Source organism: Oncorhynchus masou, chromosome 31 (assembly GCF_036934945.1).
Source record: "Oncorhynchus masou masou isolate Uvic2021 chromosome 31, UVic_Omas_1.1, whole genome shotgun sequence".
NCBI lineage: Eukaryota > Metazoa > Chordata > Actinopteri > Salmoniformes > Salmonidae > Oncorhynchus > Oncorhynchus masou.
Genome location: NC_088242.1, coordinates 88,550,243 through 88,564,331, shown reverse-complemented (window position 1 = coordinate 88,564,331; position 14,089 = coordinate 88,550,243). Strand labels below are relative to the sequence as shown.

General features: G+C 48.5%; 1 protein-coding gene across 4 annotated transcripts in view; it reads left to right on the top strand.

Moving 5' to 3' along the window:
* The window catches only part of LOC135524711 (rab GTPase-activating protein 1-like), a 156,306-nt gene that overhangs the window by 91,727 nt on the left and 50,490 nt on the right, over positions 1–14,089 (top strand). For 3 of the 4 annotated variants that reach the window (XM_064952479.1, XM_064952478.1, XM_064952481.1), the window contains 2 exons: positions 4,896–5,021; positions 8,938–9,081. In XM_064952479.1, coding sequence (XP_064808551.1) covers positions 4,896–5,021; positions 8,938–9,081 — 270 coding nt within the window. Of the gene's footprint in view, positions 1–4,856; positions 5,022–8,937; positions 9,082–14,089 lie in introns of all 4 variants that reach the window. The other variant, XM_064952482.1, reaches the window with a different exon arrangement.

The window sequence follows — 14,089 nt, the reverse complement described above, 5'->3', positions numbered from 1 at the left end:
TGGAGTGGGATGGATGGATGGATGGCGGGAGGGGGAAGGATGTATGGATGGAGGGAGGGAGAAGTGAAGCAAGGGAGAAGTGGAGAGAGGGAGGATGGAGGGAGAAGTGGAGAGGGGGGATGGAGGGAGAAGTGGAGGGAGAAGTGGAGCGAGGGAGAAGTGGAGCAAGGGAGAAGTGGAGAAAGGGAGGATGGAGGGAGAAGTGGAGAAGGGGGATGGAGGGAGAAGTGGAGAGGGAGAAGTGGAGAGATGGAGAAGTGGAGAGATGGAGGGAGAAGTGGAGAGAGGGAGGATGGAGGGAGAAGTGGAGAGAGGGAGGATGGAGGGAGAAGTGGAGCAATGATGGCGGGAGGGACAAGAGATGTATGGCGGGAGGGAGGGAGGGACAAGAGATGGATGGCGGGAGGGACAAGAGATGGATGGCGGTAGGGAGGGACAAGAGATGGATGGCGGGAGGGACAAGAGATGGATGGCGGGAGGGACAAGAGATGAATGGCGGGAGGGAGGGAGGGACAAGAGATAGATGGCGGGAGGGACAAGAGATGGATGGCGGGAGGGACAAGAGATGGATGGCGGGAGGGACAAGAGATGGATGGCGGTAGGGAGGGACAAGAGATGGATGGCGGGAGGGACAAGAGATGGATGGCAGGAGTGACAAGAGCTGGATGGCGGTAGGGACAAGAGATGGATGGCGGGAGGGACAAGAGATGGATGACGGGAGGGACAAGAGCTGGATGGCGGTAGGAAGGGACAAGAGCTGGATGGCGGTAGGGACAAGAGATGGATGGCGGTAGGAAGGGACAAGAGATGGATGGCGGGAGGGACAAGAGATGGATGGTGGGAGGGAGGGAGGGACAAGAGATAGATGGCGGGAGGGACAAGAGATGGATGGCGGGAGGGACAAGAGATGGATGGCAGTAGGGAGGGACAAGAGATGGATGGCGGTAGGGAGGGACAAGAGATGGATGGCAGGAGGGACAAGAGCTGGATGGCGGTAGGGACAAGAGATGGATGGCGGGAGGGACAAGAGATGGATGACGGGAGTGACAAGAGCTGGATGGCGGTAGGAAGGGACAAGAGCTGGATGGCGGTAGGGACAAGAGATGGATGGCGGTAGGAAGGGACAAGAGATGGATGGCGGGAGGGACAAGAGATGGATGGTGGGAGGGAGGGAGGGACAAGAGATAGATGGCGGGAGGGACAAGAGATGGATGGCGGGAGGGACAAGAGATGGATGGCGGGAGGGACAAGAGATGGATGGCTGTAGGGAGGGACAAGAGATGGATGGCGGTAGGAAGGGACAAGAGATGGATGGCGGGAGGGACAAGAGATGGATGGCGGGAGGGAGGGAGGGACAAGAGGTGGATGGCGGGAGGGACAAGAGATGAATGGCGGGAGTGAGGGACAAGAGATGGATGACGGGAGGGACAAGAGATGGATGGAGGGAGGGACAAGAGCTGGATGGCGGTAGGAAGGGACAAAAGATGGATGGCGGGAGGGACAAGAGATGGATGGCGGGAGGGAGGGAGGGACAAGAGATGGATGGCGGGAGGGACAAGAGATGGATGGCGGGAGGGACAAGAGATGGATGGCGGGAGGGACAAGAGATGGATGGCGGAGGGACAAGAGATGGATGGCGGTAGAAAGGGACAAGAGATGGATGGCGGGAGGGACAAGAGATGGATGGCGGTAGGGACGAGATGGATGGCGGTAGGGAGGGACAAGAGATGGATGGAGGTAGGGAGGGACAAGAGATGGATGGCGGTAGGGAGGGACAAGAGATGGATGGCGGGAGGGACAAGAGATGGATGGCAGGAGGGACAAGAGATGGATGGCGGGAGGGACAAGAGATGGATGGCGGGAGGGAGGGAGGGACAAGAGTTGGATGGCGGGAGGGACAAGAGATGGATGGCGGGAGGGACAAGAGATGGATGGCGGGAGAGACAAGAGATGGATGGCGGGAGGGACAAGAGATGGATGGCGGAGGGACAAGAGATGGATGGCGGTAGGAAGGGACAAGAGATGGATGGCGGGAGGGACAAGAGATGGATGGCGGTAGGGACGAGATGGATGGCGGTAGGAAGGGACAAGAGATGGATGGCGGGAGGGAGGGACAAGAGATGGATGGCGGGAGGGAGGGAGGGACAAGAGATGGATGGCGGGAGGGACAAGAGATGGATGACGGGAGGGACAAGAGATGGATGGCGGGAGGGACAAGAGATGGATGGCGGAGGGACAAGAGATGGATGGCGGTAGGAAGGGACAAGAGATGGATGGCGGGAGGGACAAGAGATGGATGGCGGTAGGGACGAGATGGATGGCGGTAGGGAGGGACAAGAGATGGATGGAGGTAGGGAGGGACAAGAGATGGATGGCGGTAGGGAGGGACAAGAGATGGATGGCGGGAGGGACAAGAGATGGATGGCGGGAGGGACAAGAGATGGATGGCGGGAGGGACAAGAGATGGATGGCGGGAGGGAGGGAGGGACAAGAGATGGATGGCGGGAGGGACAAGAGATGGATGGCGGGAGGGACAAGAGATGGATGGCGGGAGAGACAAGAGATGGATGGCGGGAGGGACAAGAGATGGATGGCGGAGGGACAAGAGATGGATGGCGGTAGGAAGGGACAAGAGATGGATGGCGGGAGGGACAAGAGATGGATGGCGGTAGGGACGAGATGGATGGCGGTAGGGAGGGACAAGAGATGGATGGAGGTAGGGAGGGACAAGAGATGGATGGCGGTAAGGAGGGACAAGAGATGGATGGCGGGAGGGAGGGACAAGAGATGGATGGCGGGAGGGACAAGAGATGGATGTCGGGAAGGACAAGAGATGGATGGCGGGAGGGACAAGAGATGGATGGCGTTAGGGACAAGAGATGGATGGCGGTAGGAAGGGACAAGAGATGGATGGCGGGAGGGACAAGAGATGGATGGCGGTAGGGAGGGACAAGAGATGGATGGCGGTAGGGAGGGACAAGAGATGGATGGCGGTAGGGAGGGACAAGAGATGGATGGCGGTAGGGAGGGACAAGAGATGGATGGCGGTAGGGAGGGACAAGAGATGGATGGCGTTAGGGAGGGACAAGAGATGGATGGCGGTAGGGAGGGACAAGAGATGGATGGCGGCGGGGACAACAGATGGATGGATGGCGGTAGGGAGGGACAAGAGCTGGATGGCGGTAGGGAGGGACAAGAGATGGATGGAGGTAGGGAGGGACAAGAGATGGATGGCGGGAGGGTGTGATGGACAAGAGATGGATGGCGAAGTAGAGGGGGGAGAAGTGGGGAGAGGATGGGGGGTGAAGAGGTAATTGGAAATGAAGGAAGCGGAGAAGAAAAGGTGAGCAAGGTGTGAAAGAGGGAGAACGAGATATGAAGGGGGGGGGGGGGGGGTGGATGAAGTCCTTCGGAATGCAGGAGGCTAAGGAGGTGTCCAGAATATTAATGGCCCATTCAGCCCAGGACACACGGTCTACCTGATTAAATACCCACCACTCTGTCTCTGCTTGTGGGTGGGTGTCTCTCTCTCTCTACACACACACACACACACACACACACACACACACACACACACACACACACACACACACACACACACACACACACACACACACACACACACCGTCTCACTCACAACACAAACACTGTGTATTATAGGAGGAGCATACTCACACCTTTTCTCTTTCACACTGACACTCCCACCTTCTGGTTTTCTTTCACACTCACCAGATTGTCACCTTGTTTCTCCCTCCTTCAAACACATCCTTCTTTCTCTTTTAGTCCCTCTCTCACTTTTCCCGATGCTCCAACCGTCTCCTAACTCTTCCTCAGAGGGTCTGAGAAATCTCTCCATCCACAGAAAACAGCACTTTGAAGTAACAAGAGACTCCACCAATCATTTATACCATTTCTGTTTACGGCAGTGCATTATTTATTAAGAAAAGCCTATTAAGAGCTGAAATGTCAACATTATATAAATCTTAACTGTATATATATGTCTTTATATATACACTGAGTTGACCGAACATCTTCCTTTTGAGTTGCACCCCCATTTTTCCCTCAGAACAGCCTCAATTCGTCGGGCCTTTCTTGCCAGGAGCGCCAGTTTCTGTCAAGAACTGCAACGTTGCTGGGGTTTTCACCCTCAACAGTTTCCCGTGTGCATCAAGAATGGTCCACCACCTAAAGGACATTCATCCAACTTGACACAACTGTGCATTGGAGTCAAAAAGGGACAGCATCCCTGTGAAACGCTTTCAACACCTTGTAGAGTTCATGCCCTGATGAATTGAGGCTGTTCTGAGGACAAAAGGGGAAGCAACTCAATATAAGGAAGGTGTTCCTAATGTTTTGTGAACTCAGTGCCTTCAGAAAGTGTTCACACCCTTACACTTTTCCCACATTTTCTTATGTTACATCCTGAATTTAAAATGGATTAAATATAGATTTTATGTCACTGTTCAAAACACAATAATGTCAAAGTGGAATTATATTAGTAGGCATTTTTACAATAAATGAAAAGCTGAAATGTTTTGAGACAGTAAGAATTCAACCCCTTTGCGATGGCAAGCCTAAATAACCTGCTTAACACGTCAGATAATAAGTTGCATGGACTCACTCTGTATGCTATAATGGTATTTAGTAATACTACCCCTTCTCTGTACCTCACACATGCAATTATCTGTAAGGTCCCTCAGTCGAGTAGTGAATTTCAAGCACAGATTCAACCACATTAAACATTATTAAAGTGACTGGTGTTCCAAAAGGTCAAAGGATAAAATGAAACAACTTCCGCTTGACCTCCCCGTATCTCAGAGCTCTCCTTCTCTCGTTCCTCTGTTGGTACACTCTAGCTAACCCCCCACTGGTTCTGTTTGGTCCTGTGGCTGTAGATGCCTGAGGAACAGGCCTTCTGTGTGCTGGGGAGGATAATGTATGAGTACGGCCTGAGGGAACTCTACAAGAACAACTTTGAGGATCTGCACTGCAAGTTCTACCAGCTGGAACGCCTGCTCCAGGTTAGTCCGTCCGCTTCACTGAAGCCCTCTGGAAAAACTTCAAACCTAACAAAATGTCACATAATGATTGTCATCGTGTGTGTGTGTGTGTTGGATGTGTGTATGTGCGCACATCATCAGCGTGTGTATCTGCAGACACTTAACCGTGCTCTATGCACCTTAAAGATGGAATCCACAGTAAGGGGAAACGACGCCACTGTCCTCCCCACAGACATTATTGTTTTTGTTTTGTTGACAAGGTCGGGAGAGCGCAATCGGACGTAGCAGTTTGACCATTAAGGATTCCATCTTTGAGAGCACGGACTGAATCTATTTTTGTAAGGGCCGGCCTTAGGTTCGTTATTAGGCAATATCCACTCCAACTTGTTTAATTCTGTACAGAAATCAATTTTAGCCTCCCCTAAGTAGGCCTTTTTTCAACGCTGGGTAATTATTGACAGGCTAGCTCCCCAAGGCTAAGGAATATTAGCATTAATCGCTAAGGGTTGGCATACGGGTGGAAGTAAGTCAGTTTCTCTTTCTCTTTTCTCTCCAGCTCTCTCCTTCTCTCACTCCCTCTCTGACAGCGCTTTCTGAGCTGTGATGATGATCGCTTGCTTGACTGAATGACTGATTTACACTAGTCTGTCAATCAATATAATGTATATACAGTGCCATCGGAAAGGATTCAGACCCCTCGACCTTTTCCACATTTTGTAACGTTACAGCCATGGATTAATGGATTCAAAAATAAATAAATCTCAGCAATCTACACCCAATATACCCCATAATGACAAAGTAAAAAAACGTTTTTTTGAAAGTTTAGCAAATGTATTAAAAATTAAAAACAGATACCGAGTGGCGCAGCGGTCAAAGACATAGCATCTCAGTGCGAGTGAGGCGTCACTACAGTCCCTGGTTCGAATCCATGCTCTATCACATCCGGCCATGATTGGGAGTCCCATTGGGTGGCGCCCATTCGGCCCAGCATCGTCCGGGGTAGGCCGTCATTATAAATAAGAATTTGTTCTTAACTGACTTGCCTAGTTAAATAAAAACAAAATATTTAGACCCTTTGCTATGAGACTCGACATTGAGCTCATGTGCATCCTATTTCCAGTGATCATCCTTGAGATGTTTCTACAACTTGGAGTCCACCTGTGGTAAATTCAATTGATTGGACATTATTTGATTTGTCTGTATACGGTCCCACAGTTGACAGTGCATGTCAGAGCAAAAACCAAGCCACGAGGTTCAAGAAATTGTCCGCAGATCTCCGAGACAGGATTGTGTCGAGGCACAGATCTGAGAAAGGGTACCAACATTTTTTTTGCAGTATTGAAGGTCCCCAAGAACACAGTGGCCTCCATTCTTAAATGGAAGAATTTTAGAACCACCAAGACTCTTCCTAGAGCTGGCCGCCCGGCCAAACTGAGCAATCAGGGGAGAAGGGACTTGGTCCGGGAGGTGACCAAGAACCTGATGGTCACTCTGACAGAGCACCAGAGTTCCTCTGTGGAGGTGGGATAACTTTCCAGAATCAAATTTTATTTGTCACATGCGCCGAATACAACCGGTGTCGTAGACCTTACAGTGAAATGTTTGCTTAAAAGCCCATAACCAACAATGCAGTTAAAAAAAAAATAACAATAACAAAAAAAGTAACATTATAAGAATAACAAATAATTAAAGAGCAGCAGTAAATAACAATTGCGGGGCTGTATACATGTGGTACCAGTACAAAGTCAATATCAATGTGCGGGGGCACCGGTGTCGAGGTAATTCAGGTAATAATCACATGTAGGTAGTTATTAAAGTGACTATGCATAGATAATAACAGAGAGTAGCAGCAGCTTTCTGGGGGTGGGGGGGTGCAATGCAAATAGTCTGGGTAGAACATGCAGCACTCCACCAATCAAGCCTTTATGGTAGGTTGGCCAGGCAAAAGCCACTCCTCAGTAAAAGGCACATGACAGCCCACTTGGAGTTTGCCAAAAGGCACCTGAAGGACTCTCAGACCATGAGAAACAAGATTTTCTGGTCTGATATAACCAAGATTGAACTTTTTGGCCTGAATGCCAAGTGTCACGTCTGGAATAAACCTGGCACCATCCGTATGGTGAAGCATGGTGGTGGCAGCATCATGCTGTGGGGATTTTTTTCTGCAGCAGGGGCTGGGAGACTAGTCAGGATTGAGGATATTATGTAAGATTGCACCGGAGCAGAAGGCAGACGTTTTAAGTGCCCCCAATTGATTGTGTTTTTTGGTTTGTTTATCTGCGTTGTTTGTAACTTATTTTTTTACTCTTTTTATACATAATGTTTCCGCTACCGTCTCTTATGACCGAAAATAACGTTAAGACATCAGGACCGCGATTACTCACCACGGACTAGCAGAATCCTTTTTCTTCTTTCACGACTCTGATGAGCCCGAGGCGGAGGATATATGGCTCCCTTGCGAACAGGCCCCGAGCCCCGTGATCTGCGTGGAGGCGGAGAAAGAGAGGTCTGCCTGCTGAGAAGGACAACAACCTCTCCCTCAACGTGATCAACATGGTGCAAGCACACCATGACCGTTGTGAAGCAGGCACGTCAAAACCTATTCCCCCTCAAGAGACTGATAAGATTTGGCATGGGTCCTCAGATCCTCAAAAGGTTCTACAGCTGCACCATCAAGAGCATCACTCCCTGGTATGGCAACTGCTCGGCCTCCGATCGCAATAGCACTACAGAGGGTATTGCAAATGGCCCAGTACTTCACTTGGGCCAAGCTTCCTGCCATCCAGGATCCCTACACCAGGTGATGTCAGAGGAAGGACATAACAATTATCAGACTCCAGCCACCCCAGTCATAGACTGTTCTCTCTGCTACCGCATGGCAAGCAGTACCGGACCGCCAAGTCTTGGTCCAAGAGGCTTCTCCCCAGCTTCTACCCCCAAGCCATAAGACTCCTGAACATCTAGTCAAATAGCTACCCAGACTATTTGCTTTTCCCCTCCTGTCTCCACACCACTGCCAGTCTCTGTTTTCATCTATGCATAGTCACTTTAATTAACTCTACCTACACGTACATACTACCTCAACTAACCGGTGCCCCCGCACATTGACTCTGTACCGACACCCCCCTGTATATATTATTTTGTACTGTTGCTCTTTAATTACTTGTTACTTTTATCTCTTATCTGTATTTTTTTGAAACTGCACTGTTGGTTAGGGGCTCGTAAGTAAGCATTTCACTAAGGTCTACACCTGTTGTACTCGGCGCATGTGACTAATACGATTTGGTTTGAAAAGATGAACAGAGCAAAGTAAAGAGAGATCTTTGAAAACCTGCTCCAGAGCGCTCAATACCTCAGACTGGGGAAAGAGTTCACCTTCCAACAGGACAACAACCCTAAGCACTCAGCCAGGACAACTCAGGCGTGGCTTCGTGTCCCAGCCAGAGCCCAGGCTTGAACCCAATCAAACATCACTGGAGAGACCTGAAAATAGCTGTGCAGCGACGCTCCCTATCCAACCTGACAGGTTGAGGATCTGCAGAGAAGAATGGGAGAAACTCCCCAGATACAGGTGTGCTAAGTGCCATACCCAAGAAGACTCAAGGCTGTAATCACTGCTAAAGATGCTTCAACAAAGTACTGAGTAAAAGGTCTAAATACTTATGTAAATGTGATATTTAAGTTCTTCTTTTTTGTATAAATTAGCAAACATTTCTAAAAACCTGTTTTTGTTTTGTCATTATGGGGTATTGGTTGTAGATTGATCAGGAGGGAAAAAAAACAATTTAATGCATTTTAGAGTAAGGCTGTAACGTAACAAAATGTGGAAAAAGTCAAGGGGGTCTGAATAATTTCTGAATACAGTGCTTATACTGTGAAATGAACTCTCCTTTCTTCCTACTGAGTGGTTTCATCTCCTCTTATTTCCTTTCTCCAGGAACAACTCCCAGAACTCTGGTCCCACTTCCAGGACCTCAATCTGGAAGCTCACATGTACGCCTCTCAGTGGTTCCTCACACTCTTCACAGCCAAGTTTCCCCTCTGCATGGTCTTCCACATCACTGACCTGCTGTTGTGTGAGGTAAGAAGATAAGAAGCCCCAACACTATTGTTAAGACTCATTTTAACACTACTCCTAATCCCAACACTGGTCCTAACCTTAGTCCTACTCCTAATCCCAACACTGGTCCTAACCTTAGTCCTATTCCTAATCCCAACACTGGTCCTAACCTTAGTCCTATTCCTTACCTCAACACTGGTCCTAACCTTAGTCCTATTCCTAATCCCAACACTGGTCCTAACCTTAGTCCTATTCCTAATCCCAACACTGGTCCTAACCTTAGTCCTATTCCTTACCCCAACACTGGTCCTAACCTTAATCCTATTCCTAATCCCAACACTGGTCCTAACCTTAGTCCTATTCCTAATCCCAACACTGGTCCTAACCTTAGTCCTATTCCTAATCCCAACACTGGTCCTAACCTTAGTCCTATTCCTTACCTCAACACTGGTCCTAACCGTAGTCCTATTCCTAATCCCAACACTGGTCCTAACCTTAGTCCTATTCCTTACCCCAACACTGGTCCTAACCTTAGTCCTATTCCTTACCTCAACACTGGTCCTAACCTTAGTCCTATTCCTAATCCCAACACTGGTCCTAACCTTAGTCCTATTCCTTACCCCAACACTGGTCCTAACCTTAGTCCTATTCCTTACCCCAACACTGGTCCTAACATTAGTCCTATTCCTAATCCCAACACTGGTCCTAACCTTAGTCCTATTCCTTACCTCAACACCGGTCCTAACCTTAGTCCTATTCCTAATCCCAACACTGGTCCTAACCTTTGTCCTATTCCTTACCTCAACACTGGTCCTAACCTTAGTCCTATTCCTAATCCCAACACTGGTCCTAACCTTAGTCCTATTCCTTACCTCAACACTGGTCCTAACCTTAGTCCTATTCCTAATCCCAACACTGGTCCTAACCTTAGTCCTATTCCTTACCTCAACACTGGTCCTAACCTTAGTCCTACTCCTAATCCCAACACTGGTCCTAACCTTAGTCCTATTCCTTACCTCAACACCGGTCCTAACTTTAGTCCTATTCCTTACCCCAACACTGGTCCTAACCTTAGTCCTATTCCTTACCTCAACACCGGTCCTAACCTTAGTCCTATTCCTAATCCCAACACTGGTCCTAACCTTAGTCCTATTCCTTACCCCAACACTGGTCCTAACCTTAGTCCTATTCCTTACCTCAACACCGGTCCTAACCTTAGTCCTATTCCTAATCCCAACACTGGTCCTAACCTTAGTCCTATTCCTTACCCCAACACCGGTCCTAACCTTAGTCCTATTCCTTACCTCCACACGGTCCTAACCTTAGTCCTATTCCTAATCCCAACACTGGTCCTAACCTTAGTCCTATTCCTTACCCCAACACTGGTCCTAACCTTAGTCCTATTCCTTACCCCAACACCAGTCCTAACCTTAGTCCTATTCCTTACCCCAACACTGGTCCTAACCTTAGTCCTATTCCTAATCCCAACACTGGTCCTAACCTTAGTCCTATTCCTTACCTCAACACCGGTCCTAACCTTAGTCCTATTCCTAATCCCAACACTGGTCCTAACCTTAGTCCTATTCCTTACCCCAACACCGGTCCTAACCTTAGTCCTATTCCTTACCCCAACACCGGTCCTAACCTTAGTCCTATTCCTTACCCCAACACTGGTCCTAACCTTAGTCCTATCCCTTACCCCAACACCGGTCCTAACCTTAGTCCTATTCCTAATCCCAACACTGGTCCTAACCTTAGTCCTATTCCTTACCCCAACACCGGTCCTAACCTTAGTCCTATTCCTAATCCCGACACTGGTCCTAACCTTAGTCCTATTCCTTACCCCAACACCGGTCCTAACCTTAGTCCTATTCCTAATCCCAACACCGGTCCTAACCTTAGTCCGATTCCTTACCCCAACACCGGTCCTAACCTTAGTCCTATTCCTTACCCCAACACCGGTCCTAACTTTAGTCCTATTCCTAATCCCAACACTGGTCCTAACCTTAGTCCTATTCCTTACCCCAACACTGGTCCTAACCGTAGTCCTATTCCTAATCCCAACACTGGTCCTAACCTTAGTCCTATTCCTTACCCCAACACTGGTCCTAACCTTAGTCCTATTCCTTACCCCAACACTGGTCCTAACATTAGTCCTATTCCTAATCCCAACACTGGTCCTAACCTTTGTCCTATTCCTTACCTCAACACCGGTCCTAACCTTAGTCCTATTCCTAATCCCAACACTGGTCCTAACCTTAGTCCTATTCCTTACCTCAACACTGGTCCTAACCTTAGTCCTATTCCTAATCCCAACACTGGTCCTAACCTTAGTCCTATTCCTTACCTCAACACTGGTCCTAACCGTAGTCCTATTCCTAATCCCAACACTGGTCCTAACCTTAGTCCTATTCCTTACCCCAACACTGGTCCTAACCTTAGTCCTATTCCTTACCCCAACACTGGTCCTAACATTAGTCCTATTCCTAATCCCAACACTGGTCCTAACCTTTGTCCTATTCCTTACCTCAACACCGGTCCTAACCTTAGTCCTATTCCTAATCCCAACACTGGTCCTAACCTTAGTCCTATTCCTTACCTCCCAACACTGGTCCTAACCTTAGTCCTATTCCTAATCCCAACACTGGTCCTAACCTTAGTCCTATTCCTTACCCCAACACTGGTCCTAACCTTAGTCCTATTCCTAATCCCAACACTGGTCCTAACCTTAGTCCTATTCCTAATCCCAACACTGGTCCTAACCTTAGTCCTATTCCTTACCCCAACACTGGTCCTAACCTTAGTCCTATTCCTTACCCCAACACTGGTCCTAACATTAGTCCTATTCCTAATCCCAACACTGGTCCTAACCTTAGTCCTATTCCTTACCTCAACACCGGTCCTAACCTTAGTCCTATTCCTAATCCCAACACTGGTCCTAACCTTTGTCCTATTCCTTACCTCAACACTGGTCCTAACCTTAGTCCTATTCCTAATCCCAACACTGGTCCTAACCTTAGTCCTATTCCTTACCTCAACACTGGTCCTAACCTTAGTCCTATTCCTAATCCCAACACTGGTCCTAACCTTAGTCCTATTCCTTACCTCAACACTGGTCCTAACCTTAGTCCTATTCTCCTAATCCCAACACTGGTCCTAACCTTAGTCCTATTCCTTACCTCAACACCGGTCCTAACTTTAGTCCTATTCCTTACCCCAACACTGGTCCTAACCTTAGTCCTATTCCTTACCTCAACACCGGTCCTAACCTTAGTCCTATTCCTAATCCCAACACTGGTCCTAACCTTAGTCCTATTCCTTACCCCAACACTGGTCCTAACCTTAGTCCTATTCCTTACCTCAACACCGGTCCTAACCTTAGTCCTATTCCTAATCCCAACACTGGTCCTAACCTTAGTCCTATTCCTTACCCCAACACCGGTCCTAACCTTAGTCCTATTCCTTACCTCAACACCGGTCCTAACCTTAGTCCTATTCCTAATCCCTACACTGGTCCTAACCTTAGTCCTATTCCTTACCCCAACACTGGTCCTAACCTTAGTCCTATTCCTTACCCCAACACCGGTCCTAACCTTAGTCCTATTCCTTACCCCAACACTGGTCCTAACCTTAGTCCTATTCCTAATCCCAACACTGGTCCTAACCTTAGTCCTATTCCTTACCCCAACACCGGTCCTAACCTTAGTCCTATTCCTTACCCCAACACCGGTCCTAACCTTAGTCCTATCCCTTACCCCAACACCGGTCCTAACCTTAGTCCTATTCCTAATCCCAACACTGGTCCTAACCTTAGTCCTATTCCTTACCCCAACACCGGTCCTAACTTTAGTCCTATTCCTAATCCCGACACTGGTCCTAACCTTAGTCCTATTCCTTACCCCAACACCGGTCCTAACCTTAGTCCTATTCCTAATCCCAACACCGGTCCTAACCTTAGTCCGATTCCTTACCCCAACACCGGTCCTAACCTTAGTCCTATTCCTTACCCCAACACCGGTCCTAACTTTAGTCCTATTCCTAATCCCAACACTGGTCCTAACCTTAGTCCTATTCCTTACCTCAACACTGGTCCTAACCGTAGTCCTATTCCTAATCCCAACACTGGTCCTAACCTTAGTCCTATTCCTTACCCCAACACTGGTCCTAACCTTAGTCCTATTCCTTACCCCAACACTGGTCCTAACCTTAGTCCTATTCCTTACCCCAACACTGGTCCTAACATTAGTCCTATTCCTTACCTCAACACCGGTCCTAACCTTAGTCCTATTCCTAATCCCAACACTGGTCCTAACCTTAGTCCTATTCCTTACCTCAACACTGGTCCTAACCTTAGTCCTATTCCTAATCCCAACACTGGTCCTAACCTTAGTCCTATTCCTTACCTCAACACTGGTCCTAACCTTAGTCCTACTCCTAATCCCAACACTGGTCCTAACCTTAGTCCTATTCCTTACCTCAACACTGGTCCTAACCTTAGTCCTATTCCTAATCCCAACACTGGTCCTAACCTTAGTCCTATTCCTAATCCCAACACTGGTCCTAACCTTAGTCCTATTCCTTACCCCAACACTGTCCCTAACCTTAGTCCTATTCCTTACCCCAACACCGGTCCTAACCTTAGTCCTATTCCTTACCTCAACACCGGTCCTAACCTTAGTCCTATTCCTTACCCCAACACTGGTCCTAACCTTAGTCCTATTCCTTACCTCAACACCGTTCTTAACTTTCGTCCTATTCCTAATCCCAACACTGGTCCTAACCTTAGTCCTATTCCTTACCCCAACACCGGTCCTAACCTTAGTCCTATTCCTTACCCCAACACTGGTCCTAACCTTAGTCCTATTCCTAATCCCAACACTGGTCCTAACCTTAGTCCTATTCCTTACCTCAACACCGGTCCTAACCGTAGTCCTATTCCTAATCCCAACACTGGTCCTAACCTTAGTCCTATTCCTTACCCCAACACCGGTCCTAACCTTAGTCCTATTCCTTACCTCAACACCGGTCC